We start from the raw sequence: 18,968 nt of genomic DNA on the forward strand, positions 1-18,968 counted from the left end.
TTTTTTTTACTTTTTAACAAAGAGAGATGAAAGACTTGTAAAGGAATAAACCCTCGAAAAGATACACTCCTTTATTTAGTCCCATGGGCATAAGTGTTTTAATAAAAGGTAAGCCTGCAGAAACAGTTCAGGAATTAAAAACACAAAAAAGTTTTAGACTAACATGGTCAGTAAGAACAATGGGAAAAAAGAAGCCATTGTGATCAGAAATAAGAAAGCCCAAGGCCTGCTTTTAAAAGAAAATGATACCAAAGACTTATACTAAAAAGAACAGTAACTTTAACTGTAAATAAGCTTACTATATAAAATAAAAACTTTTTAACCATTAAAGCTAAAGCCCAGGATTCCTGGCTTTTTTTTTTTCTTTAGAGGCCGCTTGCTCTGCTCTTATCTAAACAAACAGGACCCTGTAACAAATGCTGACCAACACATACCATAAACAATTGAATAAATTGAATTAAAGAATAAAGGCTGTAGCTTTTAAAGACTTTTGGTTACAGATATGTTAATGGGCATATTACCATTTACAGTGTCTTTTTATTAACTGTTTAAAGACACTTACGATAGAAAATAAGAACTTTTTAACCATTAAGGTTTAAAGAAGCTAAAGTATGTAGCCCCTTTCTTCCCCCGTACTCCCCCCTCCCCATCTTTTTTCCTAGAACAAATGACCCTTACACACCCTGGTTTTAAATGTTAGGGGGCCCCAAGCCCCTTTTTCAAAAGGTTTAAACCTATAAATAGGGACAGAAAACTGGACAAGGCTGTTAAAGAAACACTGCTGATACAAGCTTTTGGCATCATGGGAAGCAACAACATGGTAAGAAAAATGACTATGGTGTGTGTTACCCTTGCTTTATACCTGTGTTGTGCTTATTTAAAAGTTTATATATATATATATATATATATAAAAGGACAAGGCCTTTTTTCTTGACATACCAGATTCTGCACGAGAAGTTTTAAATTTTGGTAAGCTGCTAACACATTTATGGTTTATTTTTAAAAGAAATGGTTTTAAGGAGTTTAAGTTTTTTTTTAATTTAGAACAAGATGGAAGTCAAAACCAACAGACAGATTTTCCTGAGATTACAAAAGACGGTATGATTTGTTTTTAAATATGTGTTTGAAATAACAGCTATTAAAAATAGTGTACATTTTTTCTAGGGGTTTGCTGTTGTTAGTAAAAAAAAGAAACCACCTTTGCCCAGGGCCAGCTCCAGCATTTTTGCTACCCCAAGCGGCAAAAAAACCCCAACTTGCCGCCGAACGGGGAATCCTGCCCGCCGAACACAGGCCCGCTGGTGCCTAGAGCCGGCCCTGCCTTTGCCCCAAAGGTTTTACTGTAAAAAGAAAAGGAGGACTTGTGACACCTTAGAGACTAACAAATTTATTTGAGCATAAGGTCTAAGGTGCCACAAGTCCTCCTGTTCTTTTTGCGGACTAACACGGCTGCTGCTCTGAACCCTGTAAAAATGTTTTGCGGGCCGTTGTTGAGAATTTTGGAGCTATACTACCGCCATGTGGCATAAGAGGGAATAGCGCTTTCATATTTTACATTATATTTAGCATGACGGGTTGGGTTATGTGAAATGTATATATGTAGGGGATATGTTTGTGGCTGTTAGTAAAAAGAACATGCAGGTTTATGTGCTAAAAACATTTTGTTTATGTGTATTGATAGACTTATCAAGCATTATCCCTGAAGAAGAAACGTTGAAGGGGACCAAGAAATTTCCCTCTGAATCAGTGACAGCTGGAAGCAAGAGTATTAGACACTTCGATTTGGAGCAGCCCAGCAGATCCAATTCCATTGTTACACAGAACCAACTGTCTTTAAAGAGGGCCAAAAATCTACCACTGAAACAGCAGCAGTTGGGAGCAAGGGGGTTAGACCGCCCCCGATTTTGAACCGCCCTGCACCACCAGGGCCAAAAGATCGACCTCTGCAGCTTCCAGGGACACTAGTTAAGCGATCCAAAGGGATTAAAACCCCTAGTTCTCAACAACCCCAAGCCTTTACAGCCCCGAAGGAACAAGCTTTAAAAAGGGTAAAGGCAAACAATCCTGTAGCAGCCGCTGTGTCGAGGGGTGGGTTTGAGCAGAGTCAAGAGGCCAGCCCCCCTGGCTTCTGGGCAAAGCAGAACCTCTGCTACAAATAAGAACCACCCCGTAGGCCTTGCAGTATCAGTTGTTGTTTGTAATGAGCTGCTTAGTGTTTGTATGTCTCCTAAGCATTTAATAGATAAAAAGTTTTTGAAGCTAATTCTTGAGGTGTTTCAAAAGCAAAATGCTCCAGAAGAAAGCGTGTTTTTGGACCAAAAGATAACAGAGACCCATGCACTGCTTGAAAAGTTGGAAAGCATGTTAAAGGGGGAAGGGAGGGTGTGACTAAACCTGAAACCTAAAAACATAAAGAGGGGTTGGAGGAAAAAATGGAAGAGATCTAAAAAATTGAGGAGGCTTTTGGCCAAAAAACTTAAAAAAGCCAGAGTTATTTTAAGAAAACAATCCCCCAACCAAGAAAGGGAAATAGACATAGACTCCCCGACCCCCTCTTCTGAAGGTCCAGATTCTCCCGCTCCTAATATATCACCTCCAGTGTATTTGGAACATGTAAGACACTGGATAAGACCCTGAAGAGAGTTTAACGCTTATGAATATTTTCAAGAATTTCGTTTCACTAATTTGGACAGAGTAATGGGGTTTACAGAGGCCATGGCGGCCATTGACACCGCTATTCAAAATTTGCTAGATGATATTAATAATCAGGCGGGCCCTGAAGATTTTGTAAAGCTAAGCTTAGATGCCCCGGGGCTAAATCACCCTCTCTTTTCTTTATGGAAGCCTTGGGAAGATTAAACACCGTAGATTTTTTAAATAACATCATTACGGTGTTGCAAAGTAATGCTGAGATTGTGGGGTCCGGAACTCTAAGGCTGGTTGTTACAATTATTAGAAACAAGGCTGGTGGAGGTGGGGTTGTAAGACCCTTGAAAACTATCACATACAGTAAAATCATCCGGAAAAAAAGAAAACATTTAATTGATTTAAATAACCAAGGTAACAATCTGTGTTTTGCTGGGTCTTTTATCAGATGAAAAACTTACAGATGCCCAACTATTAGAAGGGGCTGGACATTTCCATCAGGAGTTGGGGTTTTCGGACCAAAAACCGATTAGCTTTATGGACGTGAGCTCTTTTGAAGAGCGCTTAGGCGCGGCTATTACCGTTATGTATCATGAAAATGGAAATTGGTGGGTTTTTTACAACAGCTTGTGTACAACGCCCCAAAACTGTTTTTGTTCTGTTACATGACAAACATTATTATGGCATCCTAAATATTAAAGCCTTTATAGGCGCGCTGTATTTGTGCAGCTGCTGTGACGCCACGTGCAGCCACAAACATCAGCACGCCTGTAAAAATCACTGTCATGTGTGTAATAGCGCTAAGTGGCCACTGAAAAAAAGAGATGCCCCAGCTGTAAGCTATTTTTCAGGTCCGAGGCCTGTTTAGAAAGGCACAGCGCTCTGGCAAAAGATGGTAAAGTTGATTGTAAAAACAGAAGTCTTTGCAATAAGTGTGGCTTCTATGAGGTAGAAATCACAAGTGTAAAAGCAAAAAATGTCCCCAGTGCTATCAGAAGACCGACAACATAGAGGGTCACGAATGTTCTATGCATAATATTTGGTCTCCAGAAGAGGGGAAGGATTATGTGTTTTATGATTTTGAATGCATGCAAGAAATGGGGGTACACGTGCCAAAGTCTGTTTATGCCTTGCACCTACATAAAGAAACCAGCTGGGAATTTAAGGGTGAAGAATACGCTAACGAGTTTATTCAAACCTTTGTAGACAAACACTTTAAGGGATACACATTTATCATTCATAACGCTAAAGGTTACGATTGTTATTTTATCCTTAGACAGTTGATTAAAGAAAAAAATGGCCGTCAGCCCCGTAACACAAGGGGGGAAACTAATGTGCGTAACGGTGGTGGACTTAGTCATCAGATTTATAGATTCTTTAAATTTTCTTTCCATGAAACTTAGCAAGTTACCCAAAGCTATGGGGTTTGAGGAAGTCAAGGGGTACTTTCCACAATTTTTTAACACAGTTGAAAATCAGAACTATGTGGGGCCTATGCCCGGGATAAAGTACTTTGGAGTTCGCAAAAAGAAAAGGAGTACTTGTGGCACCTTAGAGACTAACCAATTTATTTGAGCATAAGCTTTCGTGAGCTACAGCTCACTTCATCGGATGCATACTGTGGAAAGTATAGAAGATCTTTTTATATACACACAAAGCATGAAAAAATACCTCTTCCCACCCCACTCTCCTGCTGGTAATAGCTTATCTAAAGTGATCACTCTCCTTACAATGTGTATGATAATCAAGTTGGGCCATTTCCAGCACAAATCCAGGTTTTCTCACCCTCACCCCACCCCCACACACACACACACAAACCCACTCTCCTGCTGGTAATAGCTTATCTAAAGTGACCACTCTCCTTACAATGTGTATGATAATCAAGGTGGGCCGTTTCCAGCACAAATCCAGGGTTTAACAAGAACGTCTGGGGAGGGGGATAGGAAAAAACAAGGGGAAATAGGTTACCTTGCATAATGACTTAGCCACTCCCAGTCTCTATTCAAGCCTAAGTTAATTGTATCCAATTTGCAAATGAATTCCAATTCAACAGTTTCTCGCTGGAGTCTGGATTTGAAGTTTTTTTGTTGTAATATAGCATCTTTCATGTCTGTAATCGCGTGACCAGAGAGATTGAAGTGTTCTCCGACTGGTTTATGAATGTTATAATTCTTGACATCTGATTTGTGTCCCTTTAAAAGAATAAACCAGTCAGAGAACACTTCAGTCTCTCTGGTCACGCGATTACAGACATGAAAGTTGCTATATTACAACAAAAAAACTTCAAATCCAGACTCCAGCGAGAAACTGTTGAATTGGAATTCATTTGCAAATTGGATACAATTAACTTAGGCTTGAATAGAGACTGGGAGTGGCTAAGTCATTATGCAAGGTAACCTATTTCCCCTTGTTTTTTCCTACCCCCTCCCCCCACCTCCTCAGACGTTCTTGTTAAACCCTGGATTTGTGCTGGAAATGGCCCACCTTGATTATCATACACATTGTAAGGAGAGTGGTCACTTTAGATAAGCTATTACCAGCAGGAGAGTGGGTTTGTGTGTGTGTGTGGGGGGGGGGGGTGAGAAAACCTGGATTTGTGCTGGAAATGGCCCAACTTGATTATCATACATATTGTAAGGAGAGTGATCACTTTAGATAAGCTATTACCAGCAGGAGAGTGGGGTGGGAAGAGGTATTTTTTCATGCTTTGTGTGTATATAAAAAGATCCTCTACACTTTCCACAGTATGCATCCGATGAAGTGAGCTGTAGCTCACGAAAGCTTATGCTCAAATAAATTGGTTAGTCTCTAAGGTGCCACAAGTACTCCTTTTCTTTTTGCGAATACAGACTAACACGGCTGTTACTCTGAAACCTGATACTTTGGAGTTGAATTCACGATGCCTGAAGAAAAAAAGGAATTTCTGAACTGGTACCAACACAATCGCCAGAACAAATTCGATCTCCAGAAAGAACTGCACTATTATTGTCAAAAAGATGTTGAAATTTTGCGCGAGGCTTGCGACCGGTTCAGAAATGAAGTCATAAAAATGACAGAGAAGCAGATTGTTAAAAGCCCAGGACAGGATGATGTGGAGGTGGTCACTGAGTATATAGACCCCTTTCAGTACCTTACATTAGCCTCGATTTGCATGGCCATGTACCGGTTTAATTTTTTAAAACCGCGAACGATAGCCCTTCTGCCATTCTGCTGTTGCAAACCGAATCTCCGCTCTTAGGTTTCCAGTTGTAATCAGAGAATAATGATCGGCGCACTCCTGGTCCAGGGTCAGATCGAAAGCGTACTGCATATAGCCCTGGGCAAATTCACCATGGTCAATCAAGAGCAAGCAGTCTTTTACATATTTCCCAGTCGCCTGCACCAGCTGCATGTACTCCCTCACACAGTTTCCAGTCTCAAAATCGGGTTGTAGGGGTTTCGCCGGCACCTGTTTGCCATCCACATACAAGGCCACAAAATTAATGTTATAGTGTTTAAAGTTAAAAGGGTTTTTTACGTAGCTGCCACTGAAGGCATCGTTATCTATAAAACCGATTACAAGCTGTTTGGGTAACTGTCCCAAAAAGAGGTTTTCCTAGTTACTGACATGACTGCTGGCTGGAATGCTAAAAACCTTTATGCCCACCCTGTCTACCAGGTACTTAGCATTGGCGGTCATTAGAGCTTCAGCATGCCCCAAACGGACCCCCGGGGTCACTTTTACCCCTTTTACAAACAGGGACACTGAAATAATGTGAACTTTATAATTCTGGTCAGCATCCCTGCTCAGGAGGCAAAAGACATCTTGGCTACGCATCAGTTTAATTTTCAAGTCCACGCTGTTCAGCAATCGTTTTTCTTGACAAAACAAATTGCTGTATAGAGGCCCCAACAGATCCAGCTTCCTGCTGCCTTCTGTTAGTCTGGCCCTGTGCACAAACCCCTCAATAGTCGTGCCGACCAAAGGGGTGCTTTCGTGGGTCCCCATCGTGTCTTTATGAAACCCTCCTGTCGAAAACTGCGTAGTGAGGGTGTCATGGCTGTAGTTTAAAATCAGCTCTATCAAGGCTCTGTAAGAGTAACCATTGTTGCTCTGACTGATGAGATGGTCACCTAGAGTAACATCCAGCTGGTTAAAAAGGGTGGCAATGGGGTAGTTTGTTAGGGCAATCCTGGCGTCGTCATCAATGTCTGACCCGTCTTCTTTTACCACCTTGCAGCACACGTACAGCAGCATGTTGTTAAGGTCTAAGTAATGATCCCCGGGCCCCGAAATAAAAAATTCTAGAGGGTCATTGACTGTTAAAGCAGCCAAAGGTGGCACCTCTACATAAAAGCTATTCTTGATACTGGTTTGTGTGGGGGCTATTAGAAATAAATCCAGTTCCTATTTGGTGCATTCATCAGAGCCACAATGAATAAAAGCCATTTTAAAATATATCCCTTTTACCATGGGCGACGCGCCGCTTCCTCTTCTTAGGGCAGCTTTTAGGTTTATGGCTAACACGTCTTTAGACAGCTTTTTTTTTAAAGGGCCTAGGAGGCCCTTTCAACGGCTGGCGCAATGCTGGTCTTTTTCTCCTCATCACCACTAAACTGGAACCTTCCTGTGGCTCGTGCGCTCCTATTTTGTTTATAACGGCGCTTAACACGTGGTTCACTATGTCTCTGGTTATATTTTTTGAGGCTGTTTTCATGTGGGGTTTAATAATTTCAAATCCCCTTCTCAAAAGCGGCATGGCTTTTCTAAAAAGACTGTGAAATATCCCTCCTAAACCGGCCCTGTACATAACAGGTAATCATTGAAATCCCAGTAAGGCATAACCAGCCTGGGCCTTGTAGTAATTCCTATACAAAATGGGGTCCCCGTAGTTTTTTATTGTCACCATTCTTCAACTTTCCTGGGGCACAAATGCAGTTTAACAATCACCTTCGCAAAACTAAATGAAACAGGTTTATTCTGATCCATCTTTATTTCAATAGTAATGGTACCAAATAATGAAATTACAGCAGAGAGTGCTGGGAACGCTCCCACGTCACACAGGGGAAGAAAGCAAGCATTAATGCCCCAAGCTCTAACCCACTTTCATCCTCACACACACACACGACCCAGACTGGCCAAGTCTGGGTGTAACGTCAGAAGAAGAAGAAGGTGGGGGAGGTGGATGGGAGTGCTGTCCTGGGCACAGGCCATCCAAGGATCTGCTGTGCTCTCCCAGTTACTCCAGCTCTCAAGAGGGTTTTAAGTCCTGGCTCCTCGGGGGGTGGGGGGCGGTGTTCTCTGCTCCTGGTGCCCTCTGTGCCAGTCCAAGCCGGCTGTTCGTGGGCTCTTCAGCTTCCCAAAACACCTTGGCTTCAGGGATGCAAGGCTTGGCTCCGTCTTGCCGGCGTTTTCCATCCTCTGCCGTCTTAGACTTTGTTTCCTTCTGTGCTGGCCTTGCTGTCTTGCAGATCTGTGCAGTTGGAATCTTCGTTCTCATGGCTGCTCGAGCACCTGCAAGCCCCTGTCTTTCTAGGCCGTCAGCCAAGTCTTGGCTGTGAACAGTATCCTTGGGCGGGGGCCAGCATCTTTATCTTCGCACTGAGCTAGCGCTCCAGGCTTGAGTTAACTCGTTCTCTGCTCTCTTTTTCCTCTCCCCCCCTCGGCCTCTCGTGATCTACAAAGGAAACTTCCACTCCCCACTCGCACACCTTTGACCCTCCCCAAAATGCTTTGCGATGCTTGCAACAGCATTAGCAATATACATTGCTGATCTGCCTTCCCAGGGGACTCCCTGAGGGAGGGGGCCATTGGGTTGTGACACTAGTGGCCAGTTGGGGTGTGTGGGCCACCACCCAGGGGGTGGTGGCGGCCAGGTAGGGGGACCTGGGCCCTCCCTGCTCCATCGGGTCCCAGCCCTGAGCCCTGTCAGGGTATGTCTACGCTTACTGTGGATCGATGCTGCAGCGATCGAGCCACCGGGGGTCGATTTAGTGGGTCTACCCACAAAATCGACTGCAGACCACCCTCCTGTCAACTTCAGTACTCCACCGGAAAGAGAAGCGTAAGGTAAGTTGATGGGAGAGTTTCTCCCGTTGACCCAGCGCGGTGTAGACACTGCAATAAATCGACCTAAGCTACAGCTCCCTGGTTCCTGTGCCGGAGCCGGCAAGGCGCATCCTTCCTCTCTGGTGGGGAGCTGTGCCCTCTTACACTGGTGCTCATAGGCGCCGACTCTGTGGGTGCTGCGGGGCTGGAGCACCCATGGGGAAAAATTAGTGGGTGCTCTGCACCCACCGGCAGCCAAGCTCCCTGCGCCCCCACCCCCTCCTCGCCTCCTCCTCCCCCGAGTGATCTGCGTCCCCGCTCCTCCCCCTCCCAGCGATTCCCACCCACCGCCTAACAGCTGTTTGGCGGCGCTTAGGACTTTCTGGGAGGGAGGGTGAAGAGTGGGGACGCAGTGCGCTCTGGGGAGGAGGTGGTAAAGCGGCGGGGCAGAGGCGGGGACTTGGGGGAAGGGGGTGGAATTGGGGTGTGGCGGGGTGGAGCCGGGGGGGGGGGGGTCGAGCCCCCTGGGGCAGAGGGGAAGTTGGCGTCTAGCTACACCTGAACCATGCCCAGTAGGAATGTGGGGGCGGGGCTTCCTCCACCCACATTGAGGAGTTAACCCTTCCCTGTCCAGTGCGGGGTGAGTTCACACCGTCACAGGTGACCATACGTCCCGTTTTGGCTGGGATAGTCCCTTATTTAAGCCCTGTCCTGGCCGTCCCGACTGTTTTTTGGCCACAGTCGATCAGTTGGCAAGAGCAAATGGGACAAATGCCCACTTTTGTCAACAAAGTGGGGTGCAGAGGCATGGGGGGGGAGTGGTGATGCCAGCCCCACGCGGGAGGGGGGTAGCTGGACACGGGGGGGGGGCAGGCAGGGCTCAGGCAAGCAGCGACGCCAGCCCCATGCGGAGAGTGGGGTGTGCTCGGGAGAGCGGGGGGGGGCGGCTGGGGCGAGCGGCTCAGGCCAGTCAAGTATGGGGGGGGCTCGGGCTAGCCCCACACGGGGTGTCCCATTTCCCCTCGGAGAGCCACCAGCCCGGCCCGGCCCTGCCCCCGCGGACAGCCCCGCCCTCGATCCCTGTCTGGGAGTGACGAGCGGGAAATGCCCGCGGGGTGGGGCGAAGGGACCTGGGCCGGGAGGCCGGTGTGGAAACCGCTTCCCAGAAGGGCCGGGAGGCGGCGGGCAGGGCCGGCACCGGCGCCAGCGCCAGCATGGGGGAGCCGCTGAAGCGGCTGCTGCGGCCCCTGGAGAAGAAGGGCCAGCGGGAGCTGCAGCGCTTCAGCAAGAGGGTGGAGAAGTGCCTGGTGAGGGAGGGGGAGAAGCTCATGGCCGAGAACAAGCCGGAGGGAGGGGCGGAGCCGGCCGCGGAGGTTAACGACCGGAGGGACAGCGCCGAGCACGGCGGGCTGGAGGCGGCCGAGAAGGCGCTGATAGACCCGGACCGCATCAGAGACCTGGCAGGGGCACTCGGCACAGACGGTACAGAGAGATGGGGGAATCCCCACTGCTCCTCCCCGCCCCCGGCCCCCTTATTTCTGGGGCACAACTAAATCCCCCCCTCGCGGGGGTCTCTGGGAGCGGGAAACAACCCCCAATCTGCCTTTCTTTCCCGTCTTTTCCAGGCTGGGATTCCACCCCCGCTTTCACTTTCATTCTCTTCTCTTACCAGCCCCGCTCCCCTCCTTCCCTGCGGCTCCCCTGCTCCGTTCCGGCCACATCCTGAGCTGGTGGGAACATTTACACCTGGGAAGCATCTGCTCCCCACCCCCACCTCATGTGTAAAAAGCAAGAGAGGGTTGTTGATCCATTGGCAAAAACCCCTGCAGCCCCCCCCCCCCACCCCACAAAACACACACAAATTGTTATTCCTTTAACATCATTTCGCCAAGCAAAACTAACTCAGCCCCTGGGACCTGCAGCACCCCCCCTCCCCCCAAAACCAGTTGAGCGCTCACCAGCTCACACTGGTTGTTCACTCGTTGGAGGCAGGGAGGCTCTTTTTGTTCTGGGTTTTGTACAGTGCCTGGCGCAATGAGGGCTTGGTCTGTGGCTGGGCCTCCCCCGTGCAAACATGCCAACAGTCATGAATGTATTGCGAGAGATGTAATTTCTAGGTAAAATTAAGCCTCGCTCATGATCTCGCGGTAGAATTCTGTTTTCAGCCCCAAGTGGCTGGGCTCCCGTTCTCAGCCCCGCAAGGAGGGACTCCTGGAGAGCCCTCTTCATGGGGCCGAGAGTGCTCTGTGGGGTGTTTTAGGTCAAGTAAGTGAGAGAATCTCTCCACCCAAACTGCAGGTTAACAAAGTTGTTTGTTTTTAAATGGGAAATTTCCTTAGGTTTTTTTTTATTAATCATGAATCATTCCATGTGCTCCATGACAGGTGTCCAACACAGGCCTTGCAGACTGCACCAGAATGAACCCTATTCCTTCCCAGTGGACTCCTTTCCACTGCCGTATCTGTCCTCCTTCCATCCCGTTCCCTGGACCAGACACCGCCCCCCTCTCCCCCGGCCCCATTTGTAGTAGGTCTGGGCAGCGTTCACTTGAAAGAAAATATGATAGTTAGAACAAGGTCAAGGAGCAAATCTAACTGAGGGTCAGAAGCATCTGCTTTAGCCCTCTGGACCCCTGTTTCTCTGCCATTATGGATCCTTCTCCCTTTGCCCCTGACTCTCCCCCACGCCGATATCTCACTCACACTCCTGTTCTGGCCTCGAAGAACTACGTTTGTCCTCTGTGTGTATGCGTGGGGAGGAGGTGAGCCGTGCTGTGAGCTGACCACAGGTCCGAGACTGATTTCCCCCTTTTTTCTCCAGTGCCCCCTGGATCTGCAGCCACTGCTGTGCAGAGCAAGCCCTTTCCTGCTGGTGCCACAGCCGGAGCAGCCGGTGAGTGGGGTGCAAATCAAGAGGTGCGTGAAAGGCTCTGAAAGGAGGATTCCTTCCCCCCAGCCTGGGACAGATCATTCCCTTTCCAAATCCCAGGCTTGGAGACATCTGGGGCAGCTTTGGCTCAGGGCTCTTCCCCAGCCCCCTAGATTTTTGTGGGGAACTATCACCCCTATTTCTTCCTGCCATGCACTGGTGGCAAACGGCAGAGTGCCCCACTCCTCATTTGTGCCCTTCGCTGGCTCCTGTAGAAAGAGGCAAGGTGAAGATTTTTTTCCTATCTAGTGAACTGAGATGTAATGTATGTGCCTTCAGGCAGGGAGCTCTGTGTCTGGTAGCACCATGGTAAGTGTTGGGGGGATAAGGCTCCCCGTGAGTGGTCTCTGCCCTTTCCAGCTCTGAGCCACGACTCGCTCTGTAGCATTCACACTTCCTCTCTGTCTCATTTGCTCCAGAGTCCCCTCCCACTGTGATTCCTGACTCTGAGCAGCTGGAAATTCTCCCTTTGGACAATGCAGAGGGACACACAGGTCAGTAGCTCCCTTGTTGCAGTGCTTACATTCTCCTGGAGTCCTCCAGGCTCATTCCCCCATCCCATTCGGGGCTCAATGCTTCAGGGCTTGGGCTTTCAGTTCCACAGGAGGTGCCTGGGCTTGTGGCTCTGGGCTTCAGCCGTGGGGCCCCAGGGACCCCCTGAAACCAGCTTGAGGCCCCCCAGAGAGCCGGGATCCCAGATTGAGAGCCAACAGCATCAGGCTGGAGTCAAGGGAAAATATTTACTGGAGCTCCCCTCCAGACAGCTGAATTTAAGCCCTGCCTTTGTGGATTCAGCAGGTAGTGTGGTGTGGGGCTGAGCAGAGAGGGCTGGGTCCCCTTCTCCGCCCAACAGAGATCCATGTTGGAGTCCAGAGATGCCAAGCCCTCCTGGAATGTAATGATGGCACATAGGAACTGCCCTGATGGGCCCATCTACCCTGGTATCCTGCCTCCTCCATGCCATTCTGGATCAAATCATTGGGCCAGTCTAAACTGTATCTTGCCCCTTCCCTACAACCCCAAATCAGATCAATGGGCCCAACTCCAATAGTGGCCATTAGCAGATGCTACAGATGGAAGCCCCACTCCGGGGCAAGATTTCTCCTTCCCTCTCTCTCTATCCATTTGACTTCTCAGTTGTCCTGCGGCGCCCGGAGGTGTCAGAAATATTCCAGTCTCAGCCACTGGTGGAGGGCGGCCACGTGGCCTTCAGCTGCTTCATCGCAGGGTACTTCCCCCAGGAGCTAACTGTGACCTGGCTCAGGAGGGAGAGTGGAGAGAGTGTGGCCACGCCCATCAAGGACTCCGCTGATTATGCCGTCATCCCCAAGGAGACCTGTGCCAAAGACAGGGAGACCTACCAGCAGATGGTGACGCTCTCCTTCACCCCATCGGTGCAGAGAGACCAAGGGGCAGAGTTCATCTGCCAGGTGGGACATGTGACCCTGCAGACCCCCATTGAGAGGAGCACTGGGACACTGGAGGTCAAAGGTCAGTCTGAATTTAAAGGTGGAGAGCGATTGCCCATGGGTTGTTTGGGGTTTCCTTTCTCCTAATGTGTGTATCTGTCTCCAGCCCTAGATCCTAGTACACTGGTCTGTCTTCCCAGGCCCTAGCCAGCCAGCCAAAACCTGAAATATTTCAATTTGGGTATAACTTATGGGAGTTGCAGTTCACTTGCCTCATCCCCATTCTCCTAGACCCCAGCTTGCTGGTCTGGATCATACGTCAGGCACCAGTCACTGTAGCGCTTAGTAGCTTTAGTACCTGACCCTGGAAATAAATAAGTCACTCATTGTTGAGCTCCTATTGCTGGCAGCTGGGAGCAATCCCAGTCCCTTCACTGAGGCTTCTCCCAGCAGCAAGCGCTGCACCAGGTGATACCCCAGTGAGGTTTTGCAGGATGAGGCCCCGTATCTGTGGTTTCCTCCCACTCTAGCCCTGAACTGGGATCGGCTCTTTGGGAACACCCCCCACCCACCCCTGTCACTTTCTCCAGATTCACCTGCCACAGAACCCTGACTCCATGCAGCTTGATGATGCAGAGGGTCACACAGGTCCCTTGGTGGATTCAGCAGACACCCATGTGGAGCTGAGCAGAGAGGGCTGGTTTCCCTTCCCCTCCCCAATAGAGATCCATAATGGGGTCCAGAGAGCCCTCAAGCTCTCCTGGAATAAAATGAAGGGACATAGGAACTGCTGCTCCAGATCCAACCAATGGGCCCATCTAGCCTGGTATCTCGGCTTCTTCCTGCTGCCCTGAATCAGACCCATGGGTCCATCTAGCTCAGTATCCCACCTCTCCCTGATGCCCTGGATCAGACCCATGGGTCCATGCTCTTTGGGGCAGGGCTCATCTTCTTGTTCTGTGAGTGTACATTGCCTAGAGCAAAGGGTCTTGGTCCATGAGTGGCGTTCCTGAGCAAAGTAATTCACAATAATCTCAGGTCCTGACTTTTCCTGGGACCTTCTAAAGTTCTGCGTAGCTGGGGTGAGTCCAGAAGTCCAGACCAGGAAAAATATTGGGAAGCAAGGACCTGAAATTTTTAATTTTAAGAATACAGGCAGGGTTGGGGTCCCCCAAAGAAACCCGATGGCCGGCTTTAGCCAGGGTGCCGGGAAAGTAACAGCACAAACGTGTGTTTTTGCTGAGCCTTTCACCTCTGTACCTGACGAGAAATCCAATACGAGCAGAAAGGACTATTACTCTAACCTCCCCCTGGTGATATAGCTTCTGTAAAGTCCTCTCCTGGGTCTCTAACTCTGTTTCCTGGGGTCTCTGAACAGGTGTCGCTACCCCCAACGCCAAGGAAGTTGCCCCCGACACCAGGGAAGTTACTCCTGTTTCCAAGGAAGTTACTCCTGTTTTCAAAGAAGTTGCCCCCGACTCCAAGGAAGTTACTCCTGTTTCTAAGGAAGTTGCCCCCGACACCAGGGGAGTTACTCCTGTTTCCAAGGAAGTTACTCCTGTTTTCAAAGAAGTTGCCCCCGACCCCAAGGAAGTTACTCCTGTTTCTAAGGAAGTTGCCCCCGACACCAGGGGAGTTACTCCTTTTTCCAAAGAAGTTACCCCTGACTCCAGGGAATTTAAGTCCATTTCCAGGGAAGACAGAGAAAATGCAGCTGGTGGAAAAGGTGAGTGGCAAGGTTAGCTGGGCAAGGTCTTTATATTACATTGAAGAGAGCTGAATGGAGGGTGGGGCGCAAGGTAGATGGGCCCAGGAGTGTGTGTCCAGCTCCGGGTTAGGCTGCAGCTTGGGGTCAAAGGCCAAATCAGGGTGAAGCCAGGTTCCACAGTGCCAGAGTTTTGCCAGTGGCTCTCCCTTGATTTTCTACCTGCATCTTGGGCCAGATCTAAACCCAGTGATGAAAACAGGCCCCTCCCAGGTTTGGATCTGACTCAAATCTTGGCTGTGGATTTGAACCCAAAGGGGCTGAGGCTTAAGGTTCCTTTTGGACCCAACTTTTAGAAACACCATTGTTGTGAGCCAAAACTGAACCTTTGGACGCCAAGATAGCGGCATCTCAAATCCCATATCACCTTGGTTTGGAATGGAGTGGAGAGGGGCTGATGTGGATGTGAAGGAGGCCGAAGGGGATAAAGACCTGGAGAAAGCTTTTGTGGACAGAGGAAAGGGCAGATCTCAGAGACACTGAGGAGGAAGACAAGGCAAGATTTGGCACTGCCTGGATATGAGGGTGTTGAGAGAAGGAGTGAGTCAAAGATGCAGTCAGGTCACAGGCTGGAGTGGCAAGGAGGATGGTGGTGCTGTCAATAGAGGCAGAGAACAGAGGGCCTCGCAGGGGAGATCTGGTTGGCCAATGTGAGCTGACAGCGAGGTATCCAGGAGGAGGCTTCAGAGAGACAGGACTGAGAGCAGCGAATGGGTTGGAGTGGGAACAAGAGCAGAGATTTGAGAGTCATAGGCATGAAGATAGCAGCCAAAGCCATGTGTACAGTTCAGAGCAGGGAGAAAAGGAGGGCACAAAGGAGGGATCCTCTCAGTGAGAAGTGGGAGCGGTGGGGAGGAGATCCACCGGATGAGTCACTGGAGCGACCAGAGTGGTAGGAGGACAGTTGGCAGAGGAGGGAGTCTTGAAGCCTAAGGCAGGACAAAGTACCAAGCAGGAGGGGTATGATGGTTGGTGTCTGAAGCAGTGGAGAAATCAAGGATGAGAATGGGGTTAAAGCACTGAGGCTGGGCCCAGAAGAGGGCCTTGGTAATGGTGGAAGACAGATCAGAGGGGTGGAACCGAGGTGGAGCTGGAGAGGTGGTTGTTAGTGGCACACTGAATGAAGTTGGAGGTGAAGGGGAGACAGGGCTTAGCAGGAGGGGTTGGGGATTGGTTTTGGATGACGGGGCAAACCAGATTAATTATGCATGGGAGGGAGGTTACGGAGTAGAGAAAATCTGCCTGGTCACAGAGCAGTGAAGCCACAGATGAGTACAGAGGGCCCTGTGGGTCAATAGCGAGCGACTGAGCGCCGAGCCAGTCAAGATGGGTAGGTGATTGTGTGGATAATTAAATAGATCCTGTGGATAACGGAATAGCGAGTAGACTGTGTGGATAATGAAGCAGCTAATAGGCTATGTGGATTATTATATAGACCATCTGGAGTAGCTAATAGACCATACACATAATCAAATAGAATGCATGGATAACAGAGTAGCTAATACACTGGGTCGATAATCAGAGTGCAGCAGAGAGCATGAGGTAGACCATTTCTTTACTCTCTTGTGTTCCTCTTTCTCCCCTCAGAGACACACTTTGTTGACCGGCACCGAGAACAGCTCATCCAGCGAGTAACTCTGGTCGAGGGTGTCCTGGATAAGCTGCTGGGTAACGTGTTGGACTCTGAGCAATACATGACCATTACAGCCGAGAAAACCAACCCAATGAAAATGCGGAAACTGTATGAATTCATGCTGAGCTGGAACAGGTATTGCAAGGACCAGCTCTACTGGGCACTGAAGGACAAGTGCAAGTTTCTTGTTGCAGATCTGGAAGGGGAATGAAGGCAATGAACACCCTTCCCCCCCTACACACACACACTGCCTTTCCCTTTGCTTCCTGTGTGTGTTCCAGGGAGGGAAACCCATTTCTGGCTGTTCCCCATTTTTCCAAAGATGTCTCAACTGATTAAGACAAGGGCTGCATGAAAACTTTCCCTTGAAATGATTTTTCAATGGAAAATCAGGTTTTTAACAAGATAAAATATCTGTTTTCTGAGAAAAAAAATTTATTGTTGAAAAACCAAACACCCGAACCAAAAATATTTCAGCCAAAACCTGAAATATTTCAATTTGGGTATAACTTATGGGAGGTGGAGTTCACTTGCCTCATCCCCATTCTCATCTATGGACCAGGGCCCTCAGCTGGACTACATTTCCCATGATGCACCATGGCCAAGGATTCCCATGATGCAACTGCCTCCTCACCAAAAGGAGAGACCATGGTGCATGCTGGAGCCCAGACTACAGTGGAGAATGGGGTCACGGGGCACCCAAATTTCAACTCCCATTTGGAATTGCGGCAGCATTCCCAAATCAACATATTTTGGTTTTAGTTTATGTGTTTGTGTTTTTTTTTTGTTTGTTTTTGCTGAAAAGTTGAACTTTTCAGTGAAAAATCTGGACACGAATGAAATCTATTGATCTGTTTTTGTTTGGGGGTTTTGTTTTGTTTTAAAACGTCAGTGGAAAAATCTTTCATTTGCCATCAGCAGAGCCCCAAACCAAACTGCAGCTCCCTCTCCGTGCCTTGCTCTCCCAGCCACTTCAGCCCCTGGCTGCTGCATTCTGTTGGCAGCTGAGTGTGAAGGGCTGGAGGCTGAACTGAACAGCTGCTGGGCTGCACTGGTGAGGACCGCAAATCTGGGGGGGCGTCTCCATTTTATCCTAGTCCCTGGGAAGATAAAGCCCTGAATCCCCACAGCTACATTCTGTCCCACCGCATCCCTCCCTTTGGACACAAAAAGTCCAGAGATGCCCTCCTAGAGTTTAAAGCCAGAAGGGACCATTAGATCATCCAGTCTGACCCCCTGTGTAGCCCTGGCCCTTACATTTCACCCAGTTACCCCTGCACTGTGTCCAATAACCTGCATTTGACTAAAGCCTCTTCCACAACGGCAGTCAGTCAGGATTTGAAGACACCAAGAAATGGAGGATTCACCACTTCCTTTGGGCATTTGTTCCACCCTGAGTGAGAAAAATTCGTGCCTGATTTCTAGTGTGAACTTGTCTGGCTTCAGCTCCCCAGTCCCGGGTTCTTGTTCTGTTTTTCTCCAGTAGATTGCAGAGCCTCGTACACTGCAGTGCCCTTCCCCCACTCTCTCACTTGCATTACAGACCCATTCGTCCTTTGTATCAGGGCTTCGGGCAAGGCAGTTCCACCGCTGCCAGGACGAGGCTTTGCTCTGCTTCTCCCCAGACACACACGTCCCTCAAGCCAGAACCTGGCTGCTACCCTGGGCCTTTGCTGTCCATCTAAGTCCACCAGCATCAACCCCTCAGGGCACTGTCGGGAGAGGGGGCTGCCTCTCACCAGCCTGCTGAAAGGGGAAATCACTGTAATTCTCACATTAACCCAATAGGGGCTGGTTATTGTTATTATTTTAACATAGAGCAACTTTTGTACCTTTGTATTTAAATTAAAAAGAAGGTGGTACCTGTCTGAGAGTAGGGCAGTCGTTCATTAGTGCCAGCCATGGTGGCAAGGAGGATTTTGTGGTTGGGGGTGGAGGCGGGTGCAAGGGAGAAAACAGCAGCTGCTGGGTGGGAGGGAGAGGGCACTTGGACTGCGATGCGCGGGGCGGAACCCTGAGCCAAACTTTCCCAGCCCCAGCTGTGTGCGAAGGGGATGTGGGTGGGGCGGAGTCAGGACTGGGTATTCCCTGTGTAAAAAACAAAACTGACCCAAATAGGGCAAAGGCTGATGCCCTTCGGGGTGTCATCAGTGCAGCTGGGAGTGTGCCTGGATCCATGGCCTTGTGCTAGCAGGCAGGAGCAGCGGAAGCTCTTAAAAGTGGGGGGGGCATGGGCACCTGAACCCCCTGTAGCACCCCGACACCCAGAGACTCTGCCCTGCCCCTTCCCCTAAGACCCCACCCCACACTTGCTCCTCTCCATCCCCTCCCCCCATTGCTCGGCCAGTAAAAGTGGGTGGGCCATGATCTCCTGGTCCCCCCCCCGTTCCAGCACCCCTGTTAGGAGGGCTCGTGGTAGCCTGCTAAAACTGGCTGTGTAGCCACTGCAGCTTGCCCTGGTTTTCAGGCTGGTGTGGGGGGAGGCGGGGTGTCGGCTTGGGAGCCTGAGCTCCAGCCTGAGCAGCAACATCCAAGCAATGTGTCTACACAGGTATTTTG

General features: G+C 49.3%; 1 protein-coding gene and 1 long non-coding RNA gene across 2 annotated transcripts; both read left to right on the top strand.

Moving 5' to 3' along the window:
• The first annotated feature begins 675 nt into the window (after positions 1–675).
• Positions 676–2,203, top strand: LOC311522497. Its single transcript, XR_014712141.1, has 3 exons — positions 676–820; positions 1,045–1,098; positions 1,682–2,203. It is a non-coding gene; the product is annotated as an uncharacterized lncRNA (long non-coding RNA).
• A 7,534-nt stretch (positions 2,204–9,737) lies between these two features.
• On the top strand, positions 9,738–18,275 carry LOC311522469 (uncharacterized protein). The gene is made up of 6 exons (XM_084631844.1): positions 9,738–10,156; positions 11,495–11,566; positions 12,022–12,096; positions 12,740–13,093; positions 14,390–14,737; positions 16,364–18,275. The coding sequence occupies exons 1-6, from the start codon at positions 9,889–9,891 to the stop codon at positions 16,618–16,620; spliced, it is 1,374 nt and encodes a 457-aa protein (XP_084487970.1). The 5' UTR covers positions 9,738–9,888; the 3' UTR covers positions 16,621–18,275.
• Positions 18,276–18,968: the final 693 nt, after the last annotated feature.

This window comes from Lepidochelys olivacea (genome assembly GCF_965140295.1).
Source record: "Lepidochelys olivacea isolate rLepOli2 genome assembly, chromosome: 6".
In the NCBI taxonomy this organism is placed as follows: domain Eukaryota; kingdom Metazoa; phylum Chordata; order Testudines; family Cheloniidae; genus Lepidochelys; species Lepidochelys olivacea.

Bases quoted from the DNA above. Each gene is read 5' to 3' on its own strand.
- LOC311522469 (XM_084631844.1), top strand. From the start codon at position 9,889: ATGGGGGAGCCGCTGAAGCGGCTGCTGCGGCCCCTGGAGAAGAAGGGC. The intron at 11,567-12,021 runs GTGAGTGGGGTG...CATTTGCTCCAG, and splicing joins TGCCACAGCCGGAGCAGCCG to AGTCCCCTCCCACTGTGATT. The intron at 13,094-14,389 runs GTCAGTCTGAAT...GTCTCTGAACAG, and splicing joins TGGGACACTGGAGGTCAAAG to GTGTCGCTACCCCCAACGCC.